The sequence below is a fragment of the Euwallacea fornicatus genome, chromosome 37 (assembly GCF_040115645.1).
Source record: "Euwallacea fornicatus isolate EFF26 chromosome 37, ASM4011564v1, whole genome shotgun sequence".
NCBI classification, from domain to species: domain Eukaryota; kingdom Metazoa; phylum Arthropoda; class Insecta; order Coleoptera; family Curculionidae; genus Euwallacea; species Euwallacea fornicatus.
In genome coordinates this window covers 1,567,580-1,592,971 of record NC_089577.1, presented here as the reverse complement: position 1 = coordinate 1,592,971, position 25,392 = coordinate 1,567,580, and the positions used below count along the sequence as shown (strand labels likewise).

Here is a 25,392-nt window from a genome sequence, read left to right as displayed (position 1 = left end):
CATCACCGATATGGGGGAAGAGCGATTTGAAAATAGTGCAATTTTCGACGAGATCCCCGCAGCATAGTAAACAGTGGCGTGGTCCCATTTGCAGCATAGACGTTTGATGTTAATGTTGGGAATCGGAAAAATAAGTCGTTGGCGGAAACACATGTGATTATTGGGCATTTAATTTAAGTTTTTCCGTAGGTGAACGAACAACTACTGTCACATCACCAAAGCCTGAGGGATGTTAAAGCTCTTTGAACCTTTGAGGAGTTTTCTGTTTTGAAGCTTTTGGTGGTTTAGACGCCTGTGCCTGAACGGTTTATCCCAAAAAACACGACATTAGAGTGCGTTTTATTCGCGACTTGTCCTCCTCAACCGCAGAAATCAAACCCGCGTTCGCTTCCCCTTAAGAAAAGCTCGGAAACTTTAAACATGAAAAGAAAACCAGACAAGCCCGATAAGCCGAGCGAACAGAACGGATATTAAACTTACTTTCGCGAGAGCAACCGCGGAAACTATTTCTTTTTTCTTTAATAAACAAACTTACCTTATTGGCTGATCCTCCGAGGGCCTGATGCTGCCGTTCCGATTAACCAGGAACTGCAAATACTGGCACAAGTCCCCCATCTCCCCGTACTCGATCACCGTCCAGGGGGGCTGTTCGGAGGGACAAGCCTGCAAAAAAATTTTACCCGCAACTCTCGATTATTCTCTCAGAAAACCATCGATTTATACCCCAAGAATGCGGCAAACATTGGGGTCGTTGAGACTGCCCAAAAAGCGCACCTCCCTGAGACTCTCCATAGGGTCTCCTTTGTGCCTCTCCAAATTGGAGGTTCGCACCACTACCAGTCTGCACACACCCGGTATAAGGTCCTCAAGGTTCTCCGTTTCGTAAAGGGAGAGCTGCAAGATTTAAGGTGTTACGTACCAAGGAAGTTTCCCGATCTTATCTAGCTTTGAAATGAGGAAATATTGGGCAACTTTTCGGAATAAGTTTTCTTCCGGTGATTATGGTTAAGGGAGGATTTTATTTGGGGGCGTGAGTCCTTCTCTGGCCCGGCTACAAATTTCCATAGTGTCGAATATAATCCCCTCAAAATACATGAATTGCAAAGTTCACAAAGTCACTGGACCCTATAAGTTAACTTTGTCGAAAGTCAGCACAATGGTCCTTTCTTGCAAGTTAAATTGCCTATTGATTTATGTCGCCGCCTGAGCGGATTCTTTGTCATGTAAAGTGTACGCAGATAAGACTGGACAGCGGAAAAATAGGAACAAATTCGTCCTCCCGTTTTCACTTACTTCGCCTGCGGAACAAGAGCCCAGCTTCTCCACGGGTCTGAGCGAGTACCGGGGGATGGACAGGAGCTCGGCCTCCTTACAGGAGTACGGCTGTCCCATGCTCGGGACGATGTTCCAGCACACCACTGGAGGGCACACCTGAACGGAAGAGGAGTGCCATTAGTCATTAACAGAGTGACAAAGCATCCAGGGGGGATTTATTATTAGCCCCATTTTTCATTACTTAACATCTCCAAGAGTCGAATCTTCGTTTCTCATCCCTTCGCGCGCTAATGCCCGTTAATTTATTGGTCGCTTTCATGATTTATTTTCCCCCCAAGAATTGGGGGGACGTTTAAAACGAGATGAATTTTCATTTCTTTTATATTTGGCCGATGATTTTGAGGTGATTAGTTAACCCTTTATAAGAGAGCGTATGGTTGAATACGAGCGGGGTTTTCGACTTAACGACGAAGCAAACCAGAGTCACGCCCATGTGGGGTATACGAACATGAAGTTGAATGTCGTTAATGAAATCTTCAGAAAAAATGAGCTGGAAACGTGTCGTGACTCGATGCATTTCCATTGGTAAGTGAGAGAGTTTTATGATTCCTTCCATATGGGCGATGGCCCATAAAATTTGATTGAAGCATTACATATTACAGGAAAAATATTCCAAGAAATTTTTGCAAGGTTTAAGGTTCATATTTGGGATCATGACCAATATTTAAAAAAAAAATCATAATTTAACCTATATGAGATAGATAAAATTTAAATTCACTAATGGAGCATGCGAGAAAAGTGAACTGGAAATGGCTCGTATCCTAATGGGCGTACGTGTGGGGAAAAAATGCATTTCTGGAGTGATAACTTCACACGTTCATTCAAAACCACTAAAAACTAGAGTAATATCAGTCGTCCACTCACCCTGTGTTTTTCCCTAGGAGCGGTATAGTACTTTTTCCCCCTCTCGCCAGAGTCTCTGGGCAAATAGCTCCCCAAATTTGTCCCCTTGGACTTGGGACTTAACGTGGAACAATTCTGGAAAGTCCTATTGTAGCTAACCACTGGACTGACCTCTGGAGAATCGGGCAGAGGCGGCACTTCCGGAGGGCTGCACTCGCCACTGGACTCTGGAGAATCCAGAGGCGGCGGTTCCGGGTTTGCGGCACATCTCAGTGTGTAATAGTTTCCGGACAGGGACGTGCGATATTGTTCGTACGTCATAGGCGTGACAGTCTCCAATTGGCTGACCGGCGTTATGGGCACACTCTGATTGGCTGTGTTGGCCTGGCCCGACGAAAAGTTCATCAGCAGATCTTTCATGTTCATTTTTACTCCGAATGGGTTGCGGAACAGAGTGGGGGAGCCCTGCAACTTGTGCCGCTTGTTGATGATGAGCACCACCAAAAAGATGACGAACAGCAACAGCATGACAGCGGTCAGCACGCCAATGACGATCTCCACATAGGCGTCCCCGCTTCTTTCCGCCGGCGCGACTTAAATTGAATAATATAGAAAACTTCGGCTGTGGTTTTCTTTGTGTTTGAATAAAGATTGATGATGCTCGGGGAAGTACGAAACCATTATAATTTTGATTTAGACGCGGCAACAAAGAACGCGTCATTTAGCGGAAACAATGGTGGGGGCCCTTTTTTGGCATTATAAAAGACCGATCTTTTTTCACCCCCCGCCTCTCACTCCTTCTACGGCAAATTAAATCCGCTGTGTTATTGTTTACACGGCTTTTATTGTTTGTTTTTGCTTTCGCGGACTTAATTGTTATAGAGTTGATTATGTGGAATATTCAGGGGGTAACTACGGTTTTGGTAAAGGCAACAAAGCTTATTTTCCTTTCAGCGCTTTTGTTTTTTCTACCCCATTCTTAGTCAGAGGTAAAACGCGTAACACGAATTAAATGGGTGTCTCTGACAACCACTAATTTAAAGTTTTTCATATATTTTTTTTTGATCGAATTAGTCGAGTCTCTCATCCGTGACACCGCTGTCCAGTTAAAAACTTTTAAGTCCTTAATCTAATTCGCCGTTTCCTCGTTCATCACTGACAATTAAGGTAATGCATTCGCAGTTTTGGAACCTGCCATGGGATACTGTTTAATATAAGAAGTTTGAACAAGGAACTGTTTCGACAATATAGCGAAGGCGCTACGAAGCGGTCAGCGATGGTAATCTACATTGCTTTGGGCAATACGAAGAACGGGGTAGCATATGGTTTCACGCGGTCCTTAACCATGTATTGGCTCCGAAAAAGTTAGGTGATGTTTGTTTTTTTTCTGAATAATATGGCGAATGCGCTAAAATGGAACTCGCTTATTCATGTTTTGGACAATATGGTGAAAGCGCTGCATATGCATTAGTACACTTAAATGTTTATCTATTGTGCGTTTTTTCCGGCTGATTCATTTTGGTCGGATAACATACACGGGCCTCGTGGTTTCGATTAAAAAGTCCATTAAAAATCCGGTCGAAATATTGGCCGAAAAATAATCGAGTGGCTCGCCATTTACGTTCGACGCGGAAAAACAGCACCGAAACGAGGTAATTCAACGAAACGTTTAAAAACAGCAAACATCCATTAGATTTTACCTAAAACCGTTCAACATAAACCGTTTATTTATTGTCCAGCCCGATCGATAGAAAACGCGTTAAATCCCGAGATAGACAATTTGTTCCAGACCAGTTTAAAATCGCGTATTGCAGCACTATTACTATGTTGCCATAAATCATCTTTTCGAATCGCGACAAAACCGACAAAAACTCGAGCCGAATTGTCGAAATTTGTCATTTTGTGACCTAAAAGGAACAAAAACTGGAACCTGAAGTGCCCCAGTAAAATTTAATATTGAGCAATAAGTGACGCCCTGTATGTTACTGCAAAAGTATTTTGCGGAAATAAGGAAATTTAACAAATTTCGGACGAACTGGCAAAGGCGCACTTTTGCTTTGATTTGGCTTTGATTTAAGCAGAACTTTGAGAACTTTTTTCAAAATGTCAATTTTGTGCATTCTCAAAAATTCGATTCCCTGAAGTTTTAGTCTGCGCGTGGGTTTTTGCAAATCATTTAGAATTTAATAAGATTTTTTCGTTTTTTTTTTAACTAATAAATTTTCAAAAATTATAACGTAACAGGCTGCAATGTCTGGAATTCGAAGGGCGAAAGAGTTTTACGATCAAGATTTCCTGTCACTGTGTAACCCCCCTCGAGGCTGGCGTTACTCCTGGTCGTTTTAGTTAAATCCACAGTTAGTTATGATAAAACAGTAATTACAACAATTTCGGGCGAATTCAGGATAAATTGGATAAAGCCGCTTCAGGTCAAAACGTTTCGGACCGAAATGGGGATCGAAAAGGAGGACAAAAACCACCGGGCCAATCGTTTTTCACTAACAAAATTTTAATGGAAAAACTTTCTGCCTTTCTGGTTTTTAATTTCAAACATTATTCCGATCGGCGCCATTAACTTCCCTTTGTCACAGAACAAATCTCGCTTTTTATTCTCGCCCTCCCCCTCCTCTTCCCCTCCCCCCCTCCCCCTCCCCCTCCACCCCTGCCCCGAGTGAGGGGGATGCTAATAAGGGCACTTTTTATTTGACACATCGACAGCGGAGGGAATTCGGTAATAATAAGTTGCAAAATAGGCAAATCAATATTACAACAAAGGATTTTCACAAACAAAAATCCTCATTTATTGGCCGATAAGTTTAATGGGAAAAGTTTGTGTGTATCCGAGGGTATTTTATTTGGGGAAATTATTCGATTCGGCGGCCGATAAGTTTGCCCCCCCGCCGAACAAATTCCGGGATTACACGCAAATCGCTTTATAAATTTGTATTTTTTAAAACTCCCGAGTATTATCAGTTAATAAACGTTTTGTATTCGGCACAAAGCTGTGATTTTGCATATGATCCGCAGTAATATTTCACCGGAATCGTCGGAATTCCCGGGGATACTCACTTGTTTCAAAGGCCTGAAGCATTTTATCGCCGTTCGACGTGATGATAACCTCGTTTTCCTGCAAATCCAGGGTGTCTTCCTCCGTTACGTTCCAAAATATCGGCACTGAAATCCGAAGAAAAAATCTCCATCAGGCTGACTCAGTAACGCAGAACATAAGCAAATGTCGTGGCGACATAATAACCGATTTACGATCCGACGTAATGGTACGAGTTTAATCGCATAAAACCGCGCAAATTTGATTTTCGCATGTAGAGGAAGTGTGTGTTTTTCCCCGTTACAATCTAGATCTTATCCGGCAGTCATAAAGCGGCCAACAAGAGAATCGCAGGTTGGTCGATTAAGAGCTATAGTGGAAAATGATATTTTCCCGGTCGCAGCAAGAGTTTTTGAATTTAAAGCGGAAATATGCAAATCCGGCCCTTTCGAGAATTGTCTTTAAAACTAGTTTGCCCGCTTGTTTAACCGGCATGTAAAAACCGTCTGCAGTGCTACAAAGTTTCTACAAGTTTCGGAATTTCATTCAAAAGACGAGCACTCCACTTGTCGGATTACATTATTTGTGGCCAAAAGTTGGTCTAAACTATAATAAATCGTGGGTTCGAGACCAGAGACAGTGATCTAGACCAAATGGCGAATGCGCAACTCGGTCGCGTCCAGTGGGGCAGCATCTCAAGACGAGGGTAGCAAAGTGTAGAGTTCATTTACTTTGAATATCCAGTATTTGGCGGGGAGTGCGTAGAATTAGTTTAAGTGTATGCCCCTCTAATCAAAGCAAAAGGTTAATGGCTAATTTAAATGTTGCGGGATCTATAAAATCATTATTTTTTTTTTTTTGGACGTCGATAGCACTGTGACATCTGTGCAAAATTGCATGTCAATATGTTCAATTGCTGCAAAGCTACACGTGTTTTTGGTAAAAATACAAAAAAAATGAGTTTTTTAAATTTTAGTGCACCAGATTTTGTTGGGTAAAGAATTTGCCACAAATTTCGTTTGCGGGGTGAATATTCTGCCACAGAAAAGTTGAGGATGTTACGGAAGACCGCTGGCGGTGCGACTACGTCGCAAAAAAATGCCTACCAGTGGTACAACGGCGCCCCGGACGACCGTCAACATCTACCTACCTACCTACCTGGGAAAATCAAAGATTTGGTACTCCCAAATCGTCAATTGATAATCAGAGACCTTGTGGATGGTACCGGCGTCTTATTTGCGTCAACCTGCATTTTAAATTATGCTTTGTGCCTCAAATCTGGATTGATCCCGAAAACACTCAAAATTTTGAATGAAAAGCACTGCGTTTAAAGTCTGCCAAAACATCGATTTCCGCCTAATAGGACTTCATTCTGCGTAGATGAGACTGGAATTCGTGCATACCACTCGGAAACCACTAATCAGTCGAGCTAGCGTCGTGCAAAAAATGCTAAAAAGACCGAAAAATCGCGCCAAAATCGCTCAAAAATAGAGATCATGTTGAAAATTTTATTCAATCATCGCGGTTTTGTACATTATGAATTTCTTCCACGTGCCCGAACTGTTAACAAGGAATATTATTTCAGCGTCACGCGTCGTTTGCGTGGAGCTATTTGCCTCGGCAGACAATTATTGGTTTTTGCACCACGATAACGTCCCGTCCCACACTGCAGAGAACATTTTGCCAAAAACTCGACCCATATCGTTGCACAACCACCGCATTCGCCTGACTTAACACCGTTGGACTTTTTGCCGTTCAACAAGCTCAACAGACCGCTGCGGGGACGCCATTACGACTCGAAAAAAGTATTAAAGACCGTAATGGAAAAAAATGTCTGTATCTGTTTGAGACTACAATAAATCGTGGGTTCGAGACCAGAGACAGTGATCTAGACCAAATGGCGAATGCGCGACTCGGTCGCGTCCAGCGGGGCAACATCTCAAGACGAGGGTAGCAAAGTGTAGAGTTCATTTCCTTTGAGTACCATGGCATGGGTGCGTCGCGTCTGGACGGGGAGTACTTTGAAGGTGATGAAATTTATTTGAAAGAATAAATATTTTTCCTTTTTATGAATGAATTCACCTTACCTTTTCTTACCACCGTAGTCCTATCCGGGAGAATTGCCTTGCGAAAGTGCGGTATTACCTGACTAAATTATGACTTCACGCGTGTAGCTCCCCGACATGCCTCCTTTCTAAATCAGGATTTCGCCTTAGAATTTAACGAAATTTTATCGAAAGAATTTGCACCAACTTCGGAGGCTTACTCGTCACTAAACTGCGAAGCCTTCTGCGTTTTGTTTCGGATTTAGTGACTTCGCGATTTAGTAAGGAAGTTCCTTACTAAATAGCGAATTAGGCTTAACGACTGTTTGTGTGTCAACATGTCTGCGTCTAACGCGTTCGCCTCTAATTTACCCCGCTGCTTGACGTTGTGAGACAATATCGAAAGGCTTTAAGGAGAAAATATCTAAATTTGCATTTCAGCTGCTGTAATGAAACAATGTAAACCCAATTCCCTGTTACCAAACCGGCGAACGCCGACGTTTTTAAATAGAACTAACGTTCTCCGCTTTGATATTGCATCGCCTCAACAATGAGGAGCGTTCAGAGTAATGGCCCGGATCCCTTTAGCCTCGTTCATACTATTCATAGAGCCCTCACACAGGCGGCGCTTACAACGCACCGTTTTTAACCCTTATGATGTTTACCCGCCCGGTTTTTACCCCATTACGGACTAGATCGTAGATACGACACGTAGTGCTTACCTGACTCGAAACCGACCTCGCTGAGCATGATCATTTGATCGGCGAAGAAGAGACGCACTTTGACGAACCTGGCGATGCGATGGTGAAGATTTATGGATACGTTCCTGGCATTTTCCAAGGCGCGATCCGGCATGCAGGTGAAAGAGAGCGTGGGGCCGTTGTAGAAGCGCCCTCCGATGCTGAAGAGCACTTTGGCTCGCGAAAACACCTGCGAGATCAAACACTAGTGTAATGGAGGTATCCAGGACCGGATTATAAGAACTATTCGTTTTACTTAGGGATAATTTATGGCGATAAGAGGCACGGAAAGTTCGCTCACTGGAAGCGCTTTAAGTTGCCAGATTATTCAGCCGACGGGGAGCGTTTCCAATGCCATATAAAGTCACTTAATTACCCGCTCCCTTAATGGAATTTCTTATGTCCTTCGACAACACTTTACATCTTAAGGCCGAAGATGTTTGATGCAAGGAAGTATTCAATTAAGGCAACTTTAAAAGGCTCCGGTGCAGTGCTGCGCACCAATTAAAGATTCATCCAGAGCCACAAAGCTGACATTGTAAAGGACGCCTTCATAAATATTTAACTTTCCGATTTAAGAACGCGACGAAACTTCCCCCCTCTTTTAATCAGCACACAAAATCTCGTTTTAATTCGCAACAGCTAATTATAATGGATAATTAGAACTTGAGGAATTTTAAACGTGTAAATTGCGGGGAAGACCCTGCTCACCTGCACGTTCCTGGAGAAGAAGTTGTTGGTGTGCAACTGCATCGCGGAGAAGTTGCGCAGCTGGTCGAATTCAAACACCAGTTCCAGGAAACCCGCTTCGAATGAGTCGTTTTTCCAGGCGACCCAGCCGTTACCCTTTCCGTAGCTGATGTCCATCCTAAAGTTGTCCAGACCCACCTCGCCGTCGACTAGACGCCCCAGGCCGTTGGAGAGCATCCCTTGAGAACGATGACCGTCGTAGCTGCTATCGTAGAGTCCTTGACTGTCGTCGCTTACTGGGGAGCTGTAGCTCAGTAATCCATCTGGAAAGAGTCACTTTGAGTGAGGGCTAAAATTCGGTTGCATCTCGTAGAAGGAAGGAAAGTACGAGATCTTTAGGGTTGCAAGTGTAACGTGTCATGGGGTGATTTTCGAGGGGACGTTTCTTTCTCATTAGGGAGAAATTGGAGAGGTGGAATTCCGGGAAACTGCTTCGAGCCACTGTCTGAGCTACGCGACCGCCGTCTTGTTTTCGGAATCGAAATTTAATAACTCAATAGGCGAGCAAGGATTTTGAGCCAAACATCCTCGTCTGCTCTTTGGTTTATTCAAAATCTTACATCGACGCCTCTGAAATCGGACTGCAAGGCAAAATTAGAATTTTTCAGGATTCGAAAATGAAATTTCCACGGGTGCCCAGATGCCTGCACTACACTGGCGTACTTAGAATGTTTTTGTTGCGACGATTTTCCAGAATTTAACTCTTCGCTATTCGTGTGTGTCGTAGGCGGACACTCTTTAAAAGTATCAACATCTTTGGCTTGCAGCTAGATTTTTTCTTAGCAGTGACACTTTTACAAACTTAAAACCCGGAGAAGTCATTGGCGTACCTCTTTTATTTAAACACATGCGGCGCCACGTCAAATGTGGATTTTTAGATCGTCTTCATTCTCAGAAATTTTGGGATCTACGGGTACTTGCGCTTACCCCCAGCACGTCCCTGAACTTTTACGTTTAGGATTTGGGGTACAAAAATGCAATTTTTTTGCTGCTACGTCATTGGCGTTATTCGATTCTATGATTTTAACATCGATGTCTACGCCTCTGCGTTCTTATAAAAAAATTGAAAATTATGGATATTGAAAAGATATATCTTAGGCTCTTACAACACAAAGTGGATATTTTGAATGTCGTAAAGACATCTTAAGACTATTATCTTTCACAATGCTCCTTCGCATAGACAGGCAAATTCTCAATTATTTACAGCGGAAAAGGTTTTTTTATATTTGATTCGATTTACTTTACTCCGCCCTCCACGCTTCTGAGCTCATAAAAAGTGGAAATCTCTCGTATTATAGAGATACTTTTAGAGTATCTGCTAAATTTTGTAAAGCACAGTGGCGTAACGTGTAATTACCGTAAGCAAACGTAAGCTGTTTAAATAAATTTTTTGAAAATTTTTAGAGGACCAGATCATGCCATTGATTAAATTCGTTGCTTCGCGCGTAAGGAGCTTCAGAGGACACATGGTGTGCTTCAAGTCTAGTAGCGGCACCTTCAGAACGTTACTCAGGGCTTAGATAACGTCAATAGGTTTTGCTTGGTGTTACGTCTGATGAATTTTTAAGCATTTGGACTGACAATGCCTATTCAGCATTATTTTAAATTTGCCCCCTCCCCTCCTTCTACGCTCGATATTTGCTTGATGACGTATATATATAAAAAAAAACCCAGATCCTCCATTAGTTTGGTTGTGATAGTATTCAAGGAAAAAATAAGCGAAGTTAATAAAATGTCGGCAGTGAGGAGTGCGCAAAATTGGCTGCCTTTGAGGCTTTAAAATTGTCAGAAAGCGCGCCAAAATTAGGAGGTGTTCGAAATCGAAAAAGATTAAATTTTGAAATCTCTGTACTACATCGATCTGAACAGATTCAGCCAAGGGGTGGACATCAAAGGCACTTAAGCCCTCGAAAATCTCTCAGGGCGTTAGAAAAATGTCGCAGGGACTTGTCGCCAAATAGAGCGAAGTTGTTGTCCTCAGAGAGTTTTGTCTGAAGGCGAATTTCTGGTTTAACACCCTGTATAGGGAGGCACGCACCAATGTTTCATGTCACGTCTGGCCGTATGGACCAGGCCAGGCTGCAACAATTGACCGCTGCCAGCGATGATTTATCAATACAAGCCGCAGTGCAATCTCGCCCGAAATGCTTCCTGAACACGGAAAATCCAGGAGAAAATGCCTGTATTATTACCGAGGGAGTTTTCGCCTCTTATTGCGCCCCTTTCACGGACCCCTCGCATCAGCTGACCTTTTCAGGGCAAAACTCCCCGGACCGAGGGCTTAAATCTTACCAGGACGTGATCCGAGTGATTCAAAATTGGCCCACGGTTTTTATTTTGTTTAGTAGATCGGAAGAATTTACGGGGTTAATAAAGAAAAATATCCCTGACCGGTCATACGTGAAATTTCTGAGCGAGGCCGTAAATTCTGTTCATAACTCGTACAAACCGAAATGAATATTTAGAAACATCTGGTAGAAGTTACGGATTAATCGAAAACGGCCCTTCTGAGGAAGGAGGATAATCAAATCGACAATATTCTCTCAGCACGAATTAGGGGTGAGTTTGTTAGCTCAGTTCGCAGCTATTAATTTCGGATTTGCAAAGAGTCAGAGGTTTTAAAGAGTAGGGGGGGGGGGAGGTGAATTTCCCCTCTCTGACGAGTTCCCTGCATGGCACTCACTTTTCGTTTAATCATTAGAATTCTGGCGAAGAACATCGCATCATGCGAAAGCAAACTAAAACTTACTCGGGATTTATCTCTGTAACTCAAAGAGAAGGTTAATTTTCTGCTAAATTATAAAACTAACTTCGCGGCTGAAAGTTCATTTTCCTCCCGGCAAGATGCTGTGAGATAATATATGGATTTGCATTAGATTCAAGAAAAATGACAGCTTACCTGTGTAGGGACACCCCAGCAGTTCCATCCGCAGACATACAGTCCTACGATGGATGCTATACGGTAAAAGACGAATTTTGCTGGCAAATATGGTGGGCATTAATCTATGGCTCTCTACTGAGGCCGTGTCCGTATTCCCGCGCAAAATCTGCAAAAAGAAAAGTTTCTCTAATACTAATAAATATATGATTTTAAGTTAATTTCTCTTGAGAGTTGGAAGAACTGCAATTTCAAAGAAAAATATTATTTAGGTAAGTTAGCGGAGCTTAATTGCGGTTTCTGTCCTAATTAAAACGTCCGAATCAGCGGGGCAATTGTCTTGAATTTTTAACCACTAAAAGCTCCGCAAAAGGGGCGAGGGGCGACCCACAAAAGGCTCCTCCTAAGAACAAAATGGGGAAATTTAATTTAAATTTTCGGCCCATACAGAACGGAGTTATGATACCCGCTCAAATCCCCCATTGTTTTTATTAAAAATACCAAGAGAAAGTCCCCGCAGAGGAATACGACAACTCTTGTTCTATTTTAATGCATTGTTTTGCTTGAGAGCCCCAGATAAGATATCTTTATGCATCTTTTGTGTAGTTTCTCAAACATGAACAAGAAAGAACTTGCCCCGCTTTGTGCGGATTTCTTCGTGTATGAGAAACGTCATTTACAGGATAATTTTTAATAAAAGCGCCCGTTTATTTACTGGGAAATTAGTTTCGGCATTGTTCTGGCTCGTCTTGAACTTTATCGGGCTTTCCGATACGAAAATGGCAAATAAATTTCGGTCGTGATGGATAATTCTGGACACAATGGCGGATGACAAATTGCGAGCGCGCTCCAATGCGTCGGGTGGTGGGGTGGCGGTAAAAGAGGTTTTTAATACATCATTCAAAGTTTTTTTTAAGGTAATTCTCCGCTGCTACCTATGCTCTCCGCTGCTATATATATATATATATATATATATGTGTGTGTGTGTGTGTGTGTCGTTCATTGATTCGGGCTCGTTCGGTTTTATACGATTTATCGAATTAAAATTGCCTACAATGGAAAATTTTTCTGCGCGTAATGGCGAATGTCACTTTTTGCTTATCGTTCGTAGGCCGCGATTTACTGTGGTAACTTCCCAATGTTGCAGCGTACAGCTGAAAGGTAAGTTTTTAGGGCAATTTCCCCATGCGGGATCCGTTTAAGAAGATCGGGATTAGGTTGTACGTTCTCCGAGCTCTGCGAATGATGTTTTAAATCAAGTCGGGCATGTTCGTCAAGCTATTCGCTCTTGGCGCCCTTGTGTAAAATTCAAAAATTCTTAATTAACACCATACTTAACGTCGCCCAAATTCGTCTCATTAATTAACCAAACCTCCGTGCAAAGAGTCCTTTCGCAAATCGCGTTCAAGGGCTCGAAAAACATTAAACCCAGCGGTAAGAAGCTCCGATGGCAATCGGGGCGGTCCTTTCGACACTAATAAGGCGGTGGCTCCATAAAAAGGAAACAGACGACAACTCGGGAAAGTTTGAGGCACCATCTGCACTTTTTAAACTACTTTGACCCTCGCGCCTCGCATCGATCGGCCGAGTGGAGAAATAAGTGAGTAAATCAGACTTAAAACTCCACTTTTGCCGGGTGAGTTTGCCCGATCAACAGGAGACAAAAAATCGAGCAAACGGGGCCCATTCTGTGGCTCTAATCGAATCGCGAGTGACATAAATCGGGGCCTAATCTCGGTGTAAGCCAGCCGGCCCTCCGCAATAACAGTAACAGTATTCCCGGTTTAGAAAGAGTTCCGTTTACTTTAATTTCCCCAGTTACGGGCAATTAAAACGAACTGCAAATTTTGCCCGGAAAATTTGCTGAAACGCCATTGTCTTTTAGCGAAAAAAGAGTTTTCGCCGTTTTTGGCAGAGGGAGACGTCCTTGAGATGATATGTGAGATCTGCATCCCTGCAAATTTCGCACGGCTAGGCAGTAAAACTGCAAAATCCGGGCATTATTGCCCCGAAGATAGTCCACGTATTCACTTTGCATCTCTTAAAGGCGAAACGTGACATGCCGGTTGAAATTTGCCATTTCCTACTTCTATTTTACCTGTGACTAATACCACTCACGTTTCGAGACATCTATGCAACGTTGCTGATAAATTCCCTCTGGTATTTGTCTTCCGTGTTTTTGACGTGTTTACAGGGCACCACTAAGCGGCCTAATTAGCGTCAGATATGTGGAGATGGGGGGGGGCAAACAAGGAATTTGTTTATTCCGGCCCTTGAACACGGAATCCACGAGGCAATTAAATTCCTTTGAAGCAGGCCCAAAATCGTAACCCGTGACGTAATTGATACCCTCAAATAGGAATAAGTAAATGCTATACGAAATTTTTCAGTTTTCGGGGTAAAGCTAATGAAAATTACAAACAAACGTATATTCGCTTAACGGACGGAGATATTTAATCCACACGAGCGGGTTAATGTTTAAATTTGCGCCAGTCAGAAACACATACTCTTACTCCAATTAAAGTCCTTTGTTGGGGCTGAAATTACAGAACACACCAGCTAATTGATGTCTTTTACAGGGGGAGATAAAGTAAACAGTAGGTGGAATTAGCTTTGCCCAGCTTATTGTGACAAGGTATGGATATTTCAAAGCCCATACGTCTTCATCAGCCCTCGGTTAATTCCACCGGCAATGTTATAAATCTTCCGCAATCTTTTCCTGCTCGAATCGATATCGTTAAGGGCAACATTCGCGTGCCCGAGCACCAGCTCTATTCATAAGGAGTCGCTCTAGCTCTAAGAGACAGCTGCTTGGCCGTTTTTGAGTCGGTTTCGCGTATTCCCTAACGGTCTAATTAAGCTCGCAGAGATAACCCGATTTTCCCAGGACAAAACTGAAAAGGCAAACCGGAGATTCACGCCCGGAATTTTTATCATTGCGGCCACTTTATTTTTAGCGCGCATTTTCTTTATTTCTAATTTTCCGACTTTAATGAAGCCGTGTTCTTACGTGGCTCGCCCAGTTCCAATCACGTCCGGTCGAAAACAGACCTCTGCTCGATTCTAAAGCGTCTTTTTACTATACCGCAATGGGGAGTTTTCGACGTTTGAAAACTTTTTATTGCTCAATAAGAGAAAATGCAGTTATGAAGTGAAAAAAATGAAATCTGGCTGAGGTGGCGAAGGAGCCTGCTGCACCGGAGACGCTAGATCGTTTGAGGTGTCGCGATAATCTGGATAAAACGGTGGATGCGCCTACTTTAACGAGTGCGATACGAGTCTTTTTTAAACGACGTTACTCCGTTAACTGATGATAGCGCAAACCAACATTAGCCGTGATAATTCTGCACAAGTTAAACGTAAAATTGGTCTGTTGTTCAGTTGAGCTCCAGTTTTTCACTATCAGCAACCAATGGGAATTTCGGAAACGAAAGCGACACCTGGCGGTTAAAATGCAACCATGAGGAAATAAGTAATTTTTAAATTGAAACGAACGTAAAATGGGTTTAATTTCTTAATACTACATTAACGATGCTTTACGCGAATCTATAAAGAAGGATTTACTCGCTCTTTCCGGTTTGTTTACCATTTGTTTACATTTTGCTCCATTGGTGGATAAATATCCCAAGGTCGTTTGCCAGATGCGTCATCTAGTATCTAAAGTTTTAAAAGCTTTAAAATTGAGTTTTTAGGAAACTTTTATAGATATTTTCTTCCTGGAAAATTATGAAAACACATAAAAGGATTGAAGGATATAAACTTCATTCTATGGTTTTACATTGATTTTAAGAGACTCTATGGACCGTAATTGGGTTTATATAAGAAGCACGAGGAATTTTGTAGACAAAAATTCGGTTTGGATATTTTTATGGAAGTTACGATCCTTTTAATGCTTTCAAGAGGTCCGCAATTTTGACCTATTTAGTAGTGCCTTAGCTGCAGGTTTGTATTATTCAAAATGTAAATCTGGCCAAAATGGCGAAAGCATATGTTGATTGCCTTTAGCGTAAAAAGCAAAGTAAGCAACGGGACAGAATTTATTTATGTTGAAGACCAGTAGAGTTCTCCTCAAATTTTTTTAATCGAAGTTGGGGAAAACTCAGTGGCGTAGAACGAGTCGGATTGCAGATGAAGTTTCCGTGAAATCACCTATGTACGTCACTAAATTTTGACATAAAAATTGTTTTCTCTTGGATTCCACATAATTCTTCTCGATAAAGTTGTCTAAAAGTCAGGAAAGTACATATGACGATTTTACCAGAGCATTCTTTTAAACATGCTTCTAGCGGATTCGCTGTAACAACTAAAGGAATCCGCCAATGAATTGTTACTCAAAAGTTGTTTCAAATTGCCCTCGCAATACGGGAACTTCTCGGAATTCTTTTGTATGAGAGTGAAGTAAAAATCACAAGCATAGAAGGGCGATTTACAAGTACAGAAGTGCATCTCCAGGATCATTTTTTTAATGAAGTTGCTGCTATAATGAATAGCGCACGCTAATGAAAATTTCCGTAGAAATTACCATGGATTTTTCTTTTATATTAAGAATTTTTACGCTGAAAAATCTTCCATTAAAATCTATCGTTGCCCATCCGCCCAATCATTAGACTCGAGAAACAGTCAGAGGAGAAATATTTTCCTAGAACAAACTTCTACATGAAATAACTGAACATTAACTTTCCCAGAAAAGCCGCCCCCAAAGTCACCAAGGAATCCTTGAGACGAAAACTCATTGGCGTGCTCTTCATGCCTTTCGACAGCGATCCTCCGTTTCCTCTCCCCTGGGGGGTTACCTTCACGACGTCCTCGACTCAAGGATTGTTTCCACTTTGCAGGCAAAATATTAATTTACATTCTCTGGAAGTTTCCAGTTTCCGCACGTTATATTGCACGTAAACTTATTTAATATTGCACTTACGTGTTTTCCGTCCCATCGCTTATACTCCTTCCACTCTTCTAGGCCGGGGCGCCAATACTCCAACAGGTACTCCTCCACGTACTCCTGACCTCTGCCTCGGTCGTACCGCCCTTGCGTTTGCACCCCGGTGATGACGTGCACCTCTCCCAAGTCAATTTCGATGTACTCGCGGACCCCCTTTTCGATCTGCTGCTTGGGGCACCAGCCCCCTCCTGCCCTCTCCACCCTTAACCTGAAACAGATAAATCCACATTGTTTGTTTCGTTTCCGGGGGCTTTTGGGTGATTGGCCGCAGTGAATAAATATTCATTACCCCCCTGTTAACTTCGCGATTTTAAAAATGGCTCTCCAACGTGTTTCGGACAGTGGGCGTTTTATTTCGCCTAGAAGATCCAGATTTATGGCCGGCCGGTGAGTGGACGGCTTTTTTAAATTGATGAAGTCCAGTTTCTGGAAAGGAATCTTGGAATTCTTTCCCGAACACGCGCTGTCGTCGAATTTGAGGCTAAATGAAAGTTTAGGGCTCTAATTTGTGTCTCGCTTTTTTTGATCTTTTTTTCTCTGGGAAATAGGTGAATACTTTATTAAAAGCTGGATAATCTGGCACGTTAGTGCTCATATCGGGGTGCGTCCAAACGGAATTACTGGCTCTCGCACTCACGGAGAATCTTATTATCTCCGAGTTTTACTTATTTCTGGCAAACTTCTACCGGCTTTCCCACACTCATTTACACTACGCTTAATCCGATAAACCCTCGGGGAAATAAATCAGCACTGACTTTGAGATTGGGTTTGGATTGAAAGGGAACTTTTCCTCGAATTGCGTTAATAAACCTGCATATTAGGGCGCTAACCTTCCTTGAGACACTCTTGCAAAAAGGTGATGGTGCCCCGTGCTTCATTGAGACAAGCAAGTTTGTCTTCGAAAACGATCGGACTTTCTTGACCAAATTGAAGAGGTGTTGACGCTGGTACCGACTCTAACGTTAACTTTGCCACCGTTTTTGAAATTTTTTTACTCGTTTAGTGTGAAATCGAACCACGGCTGAAAGGTCTTCATTTCCGTCATGAATTCTCCAAACTAACATATTACATTGAAACAACGTACTTTGACCATTCAATGTCAGATTCGACGGTGTAATGAAAGCGCTTTTGATTAGAAAAGTGCTGCCTGATAACCAACATATTGTTAAAAAAATTCTGATTGGAAGTTGGAGGGGAGTCTAGAGGGGACCCCTTTGGCTGATCAGGTTACATAAATCATTAATGCTCAGCTGTAGGACACTACTGCCTCGCGGCGTCACCATTCTGTCAAGAAGAAACAAGTCGCGATGCATTCATCGTTCCGTCCAAACGGTACCCCCCCCCCCTACCCTGTTGTCCAAAATCCTCTGGTGGTCTGTTTACACATGCAATGAAGTTAAGTTACGTAATACTCGTTTTCCAACGTTTCCCAATCGAAATGCGAGAAGTTCCCGTAAATTTGCCGACGGGAACGTTGTTGCTGCACTTGTTGGTTTTATTTAAATCAACTGGAGGATAAAGTAAAGCAGTCTTATTCTCTGCGCTCGAATTTCCAATTTGGGCCCTTTCCGCTGCAATAGAGCGAGCCTTAAAGTTACTTTTTAATTTAATTGAGTCTCTCTGTTTGCCGTTTGTTTAAAAAAAAAAGAAAAAAAAAAAACAAAGACGTCCGTTTTTGAATGTCTACAGTGAAGGAGATTGGTCCACAGACCAATTAGGACAAGAAAAATTTAGTCCGACAAGTGTTAGCTTTCCTTTAATTACCGCTTTGTTTGATTTTTCTTTTAGCAAGAACTTCTCGATTTTTGGCTTATCGAGAAGTTAATGTCGGGCCGTTCCCTCTCGTAAATAAAGCTGGGACACTATTGTCATTTCTCCCCTAAAACGAAACAACCTGCCCTCCCATGTCAGGCGAATTAGGCATGTCAAATTTGGGCGTCGGGTAATCTTTTCGGAGGCCTAATTTTCCTGTCAGTTCTGACAGAATGTAATTCCCTTTGTTTTTGTGCGGCTACGCGCTCCTGCAAAAACGGCCTTTTATGAAATATTTACTGTTTTTTAATAACAATGAAAAGGGGAGATACGCGAACCCAATTCCGCGTTTTTCCCGTTTGATGTCGCTCCCCGCGCTTTTGCCTAGTCCCATTCCGTTTCGTTTTACAGGAATTGATATTAAATTCCCCGTTTTTGAGGTAGATCTGTGCCTTGAAAGGGCAGCTATTAACACTGAAAAAGAGCGTTTTTCAATTCGAACGTAATTAAAAAGCCGGAGGATGTGTGTGGTGGGTTTAGAGATTTTTGCGCCACTTTGTCAAGAAGTAAGTTAAGTGTTTGTAACTTCAATTGGTTACGTGGCATTTTTATTCCAGTGGAGAAAGGGACGTGCGCCAATGGTGTTATTCCTAGAAGTAGGCAAAGGTGGCTCACTAACAGAGTGGCGTACTTGCACGACAGCTTTCGGACAGTACCTCAAAGAACCTTAGTTGTAAATCGCAAAACTATTTGGACTTTAGAAGAAACAGTGCACCATCTTAGCTTTCCGGAGTTTAAAGACCAGTTTGTAGAAGAAGCTTTCTATAGTTTTCTTGTTCAGTCTTATATGATTTACAGTGCTTTAGCGCTTTTTCTCTGCTTGAAGAAACTCTATAAAATTTTATCGACCTATTGACATTCGTGATTTCCTAAAATTTAAAGACGACACTTTTCTTTATCAAGAGTGATCTCCGGTCGTGACATCTCTTTTCTTTTATTGCTAAAAAGAATCAGTTGTGCTCTATATCCCGCCCCGCCAGGATCCCACAGACGATCTCAAAGGAAGTGTTATCAAATGCTCCCTCTACGTCCAGAAAGGCTTCCAGGCCCCTCTCCATCGTTCGTATTCGCCTACAATTTTAAGCATTTGAATTATTGTCAATTTCTTTTATGCTCGCACTATGAGGATTTTTTAAATTTTATTAGTACTTACATTTGTTGACTCGTCTAATTTGAAACTGAGTAGCTGCCGAAGGGCCACATCTTCATAATTTTAAGAGCAAAATCGTAGGCACACACAGATTTGTTTGGTGGAATAGCAAATTGTCGAAGGTAATTTATCTGGAACATTCTTTGTTTTTCTTGACAAAATGGTGAGAAGTTTTCTTCGCTCCATAAACAAATCCACAATTACTGGGATTTAACAATGGGGTTTTTCGAAGTTTCATCCTCTTTTCTGACCCTTTTTGTCGAGTAAGAAATTTCATGATCTTGAAGATTTTCGTAATCCCCTATAATTTTTCCCCGAATCACTTCCTTGAAGGTGACGACAACTCTGTATTCAAGGAGTTAAGTTTCAACAGCCCTCAGCGTGTTCGTTTTATCGGTAAAAAATAATTATAGTCCCGAACTTGTGTTTCTGGCATGGACGATCCGTCCAAAATAACTTCCGAACGAAATGGACATTACGTCTTTATCATAATCGTCATTAACAATCCTCCTTAACATCCGCTACAAACAGTCTAGACTTGGGCAAAAATTCAGGCACTTAGAGCTCCAGTCACGTTTTGGGGATTTAAATTAGCTTTGTCCCCCCTTCTGGACTGCGAGAGAGCTTTGCAAATGAACTTTCGACTCCAGATGTATAAAGTATTATTCAGATTAGCTTGGAAGTGTACCATGAAACGCGAAGCTTTCAAGAAAAGGAAAAAAGGACACTCGGTTGATTTGCGCACGTGAGACCTGCCTTATCTTATTGTATATGTGGACGTATACACTGAAACTCCATTTGCTAGGGATGGAGGAGAGAAGTTTTATTTATTTAGAGCTGAGGAAACGGAATAATAACGAGGCAGGGTAGGAATTGCAGGTGAGGATCCGTCTGAGAAGTAGCTTTGATCACTTACCTTCCGTTTTTCGGGCCAACGTTGGAGACGTAGGAAGAGCTGGCAGTTATGGAGTCGTCGGGAATGGTTCCCGACTCCATGCCCAGAGGCACATTGCAATGTCCTGCAACAAATCGGCAAATTACTAAGCGATACTTGCGCAAAGTACACGTTATTGCTTTTTTTTTTCTGACTGATATAAATTAATCTTTCGCCTGCATTTAATTCAAAATGCATCATTTAAAGCTTATTCCGAGAGGGAAATAAACAGGCTTATGTACAATTTCGCCCGTATTAACATGTCCGATATTTTCAATTACGGTTCGATTTTATTGTATTCGAAACCGGGAATTGTTTATAAAACCGGGCAATATTTAATACCGCCACTAGAAAATGCAAAATTTAATTTCGATATTATGACGAATTTTGCGCTATTTTTAGAGCTTAACGTTCGGTCTAAAACAGAACCCTAATTAGTAATTAATGGAAATTTAACACTGTCCGATTATCGATCGAATCGGATTAATGCGGCTGCAATTGAACTAATAATAATTATTATCAAATGTTCAATAAAGGGTCTTAACTTTATAAAGGAACACGAGAATTATAGATTATTCACTGCGGACTGGCAGCAGACCGTTATATTATACCTTCATTTATAATTGAAGGCTTACAATTACCGGTAGGCCAACATTGGATGGCTAATACCGGCCTTAAAAATACATGGGCTCAATTTCCACCTCATTAAATAGTAAAACTCTCATTGGGGCTCTATAAATGTGTGCCGGTGACTGTCAGGAAAGGGCAGCGACTAGTTTGTTTTAAGCAACACCGTTTATTTGGGGGCATTATTGACAGGCAACCCCATTTTCCAGATTTAACCGGAAAATTCCGAATACGTTTTTTTAAAGCCGAAGGGGCATCGGCAGCCGATCTGTAAATGAACGTGCTGCATCAAAGCTTTCGCGTTCGTCTTGGGGACGCCACTGGCCTACAAAACTTTATTGCAAAGAAGCTCAATTAAGTGAATTTTTTTTTTAAGTGAGCGAGCGAAATCAAAAGTGCAACAGCGTATACAGCGATTTTCAGTTCAAGTTGGAACATTGCAATTGCGCAAGTGGAACGAGGATCGCATAAGATTATAACACGTATCCGACAAAGATCGACGTAGTGGGTCGAGACCGGCGGCCGAAGTGGGCGGAGCCAGTCCGGGTCCAGTTGCCAATTTGTCACCGTTTCAGAATTTTGACTGATACAAATTCAACTGATGGATTAAATTAGTTTCGAATTTTCACTTACGTGTAAATTATTGTACATTTCCCTATTATGACATAACTTAGTTACGTCATTAATGAAAATGATGATCTGAATTCGATAATATTTGTTTATAATTTGTTGATGGGTTCAACACTGAGCCAGCACTACTGCCTGTAGTATCGATATGAAATAAAATGTTATCGGAAACTGAACAAATTGACTGGGTGCAGTTATGGAATTTCTATTTTAACGCGCAAATTAATTATGTTTTCGTTTTTTTATTTATTTACATTGTTGTTTTTTGCTCTGATATTTTTGAACATTTTCACCGCTACGAAGGTAGCGGAATCGATACTAATCCAAACATCGAAGTGGACGCCGGTCGGACTGACTCCGCCCACTTCAATGTTGATCTCTGTCGGAGGCACATGACCCCTTACGTGGTCCTTCTCCCACTTGTAGAATTGCTGCGTTCCGAGTTAAACTGGTGATAGCTGCATACATTACGCGTGGGACGCCACCGGTGTTTCAAGTTTTTACATAAACAAACCGTAATTTGCATCTTTTGAGGTAGAATTATCTAGAAATTGCAATCCTCAATGACCGTCCGCCCCTGCATTTCAGGCGATCTGAAACCTTCTTGACTACACTCATAATACAAAAAGGGATCTGCAGTGGCGTGGGTGAATTTATTTAGGAGCGATTTTTTTTTAACGTCCGACATTCAGTGAAGCAGTAAGATTTGGTGAAACGCCACTGCGTTTTACGAATTTGTTGAGGGTAATAAATGAAAAGTTCATGCTTAGCGTGTGTTAACTTTTTACATCGAGCGTCACCGATGGGGTAAAAACAAGGGGACGTGAAATATGGGAATTTGTGAAAAAATAAAATAAAATCTGATGGGTTGCAAATGAGAGGTAAAGGTGCAACTACGTCTAAGTCATGCAAAGGGACAAATTTCAACCTATCTTAATTCGGGTTTTTCCATATTTCCAATAGTGGTATTTCGGTTTTTTTAGCAATTTCAATACCCGGTGGTCCCGCATGAAGGGGCAGATGAACTGTGCAGAAAAGTAAAATGATATTTGTACGCCTGCCAATGCGAAAAATTGCAACGACCTAAGTAAGTTGACTTAGTCAGAAGGAAAGCTCTAAAAACTGCTAATTTCGGACGTTTTCCAAAAGTGAGGTTTAAATTATTTGAAATAATTTCAAACGGGGCCGCCACTGGTGTATATGGTATTGAGGCAAATAGGACTAAATTCGAAGAGTTAAAGTTGTTTAGGCCTCGAATGCTTTTCTGGGTCATATTTTATATCGTTCAGAAAAATCAAATTGGGATGTAGAGCCAATTCGCTTTGGAAAGAAATACATAATGTGTGAAGTGTTTTCCAGACCAAGAACTAGACTTAAATTTTACAATGCTTGAAGTGCTGTTTCGCCCTAATTCTTTCGCGTTTTGCCCCGAAAGAATGTCTAAAAGACACTTATAGAATCGATTTAAGTCCCAGTTAAATTGAGTTTTCAGAGGTTCGAGTAAATCAAATTTTAGCGCCGCGCCCTGGCACAGAACAACGTTCATAGAGTTAGTTTGTTGAGGGAAGGGCACACGCGGGTGAAAAGGTGCCAGGCATAGGGCCGATAAACATTTTCCTTTCAATTTTTCAGAGAAATTGTTTTTAACCTTAGTCTAATCGATTTGAGGTGACGTGATACCTCAGCAAACGCCTATTGATTCGAGAAAACAGCCCTAAAGGCCAAAATGAACGACAAAGCCAAACCTGTTGCCTGTTGAATATATCAATGAAAAATGCCTAATATTACGGTCAAAAGGTCCTTTGAAATGACGTAGCCAGTACAGGCTAAAATTCTCGTTCACAGCGGCTGTTAAAAATCAAAATGGCGACGCATTTTTCAAAAAAATTATACCGCTAATTCGATGAATATTCACGTAAGACGCACCTCGCTTCCAGGATTGAAAGATTTTTTCTTGTTTGGTCCATGTGGGCTATTTTTGTCCGTCGAAACACTGCAACCTTTATAAGTAGGATTTTAGAACCAAATCCAAAATGGCGCGAAAAATCAAAATGGCGCGAAAAATCAAAATGGCACGAAAAATCAAAATGCGCCGTACTTTACAGAACAAGTGTTGTTCTATTTTGAAGAAATAATGTCAATTTTTACTTGTTTACGTTACATATACTGATTTATTTAAGTGCTACCATTTTGAATTTTTCGCAATCCACCGTTTCGGTCCACTACTATTCGACGAAGATTTCCTTGTACACTCGATGCCTGCAGTACGGCTGATATTTGTGTTCAAAACGGCGGTTCAAAAATTCAATATTTTTTTGGAACGATTGAAACAACGTTTTGGTTAAATAAAGTTAAAAATCCCACAAACGCACTGCGGTTCGACCCAATGTATTTTAATGGGGCGTTTGTCACGCATATTGCGACATCCGAACTTTGATAACCAAAATGTTTCGCGTTTATCAAGTGTACCTTCACCATTATGTCGCGAAACCGATTATCAATAATTCTACGACCGCTCGTAAAGTGTCCATAGTTGTGGCTTATCAATAACGACGTTTGCATTTCCGTATAGTTGCTGACGACATTCCCCGGGGTAGCAAATAAAAAATCACTGACGTCGTTTTATCCGAGATTTGGATGGTGGGCTGAGCCTTCGGTTTACGACCGTCGGCAGATCCAAAACAAATCGGAATAAAGATATGCTCGTAAATATAAAACTACCTTCCTGAAACTTTATATATCGTCTCGTGACGTTTCTCCGGCCAATATCGGCTCTAACATGTGCCACTTTTGCCATTTCGCCGAGGGAAATCTCGTTTGATTTATGCCTTTGCCTACGAATTACGAAAATACCCGAATTTGCAGGGGCGTCCCAAATTTCGGCGATTTCGATTCCATCCGGCAACCCCGGACGGTCACCACGCTTTGTCGGGCAAAACAATTGCGCGACGCCACATTGCCAAATGTCCAAACTATTTTCAATTTCGTGGGATTTTTGCAGCGAGAATTCGTCCTCATTGAGACCGAAAGAACTTCCAAGTATTTCTAATTATGCATTTCGCAAAACTTTTAACTGAAACTCGGATTACACTTGGAGGGAGTAATTTATTATTCCGAGCAGTTTCTCTGATGGTACATTTAGGTGAAACAAATTCCCCAGTTTACGATCCATCTCGGTGGATTCCAGAACCGGATTATGATGGGCCAAAAAACGCTCCTCTGCAGATATCGCTTAATGTAATCTTGATGGCACGAGCCTCGAGGGCGCTTAACCCTATTAAATCCAAACACTAATATTTGATAAAAACAAACATGACGTTATTGGATAATGGCATTTGAGGGTAAAGAGGGCGCTGGAGCGTCGTTTGGGCGAAACCAATATTCAAAAATTTATCAGGCCATGATGGGGCGCGACTCTACGTATGCCAATCCCATATAATATTCCGTTCTGTTATAGAACTTTAAAAATTATACAATATTAATACTTGTTCAGCCCCAGGACGTGCAGTCCAATGTTTGGGAATTAATTTCGGCTAAAATATTTACACAATTTTAGCCATGGGCCTATTGAAAGGCTGGAATGTAAAGGAAAGGCCGCTTTATTTCAAAATTAATATTTCACTATTTGTATTCTGTTGAAGGTACTTGAACGTGATGTTATTT

At 41.7% G+C, this 25,392-nt stretch overlaps 1 protein-coding gene across 2 annotated transcripts in view; it reads right to left on the bottom strand.

Annotated features, from left to right (window-relative positions):
• Positions 1 to 25,392, bottom strand: part of LOC136349286 (discoidin domain-containing receptor 2-like) — a 46,908-nt gene that overhangs the window by 2,119 nt on the left and 19,397 nt on the right. For both annotated transcript variants that reach the window (XM_066300737.1, XM_066300738.1), the window contains exons 3-12: positions 20,458 to 20,560; positions 16,556 to 16,787; positions 11,659 to 11,806; positions 8,721 to 9,022; positions 7,992 to 8,199; positions 5,248 to 5,352; positions 2,200 to 2,771; positions 1,294 to 1,431; positions 724 to 894; positions 536 to 663 (exon numbers count right to left, since the gene is read on the bottom strand). In XM_066300737.1, the coding sequence (XP_066156834.1) occupies positions 536 to 663; positions 724 to 894; positions 1,294 to 1,431; positions 2,200 to 2,771; positions 5,248 to 5,352; positions 7,992 to 8,199; positions 8,721 to 9,022; positions 11,659 to 11,806; positions 16,556 to 16,787; positions 20,458 to 20,560 (2,107 nt within the window). The remainder of the gene's footprint in view (positions 1 to 535; positions 664 to 723; positions 895 to 1,293; positions 1,432 to 2,199; positions 2,772 to 5,247; positions 5,353 to 7,991; positions 8,200 to 8,720; positions 9,023 to 11,658; positions 11,807 to 16,555; positions 16,788 to 20,457; positions 20,561 to 25,392) is intronic.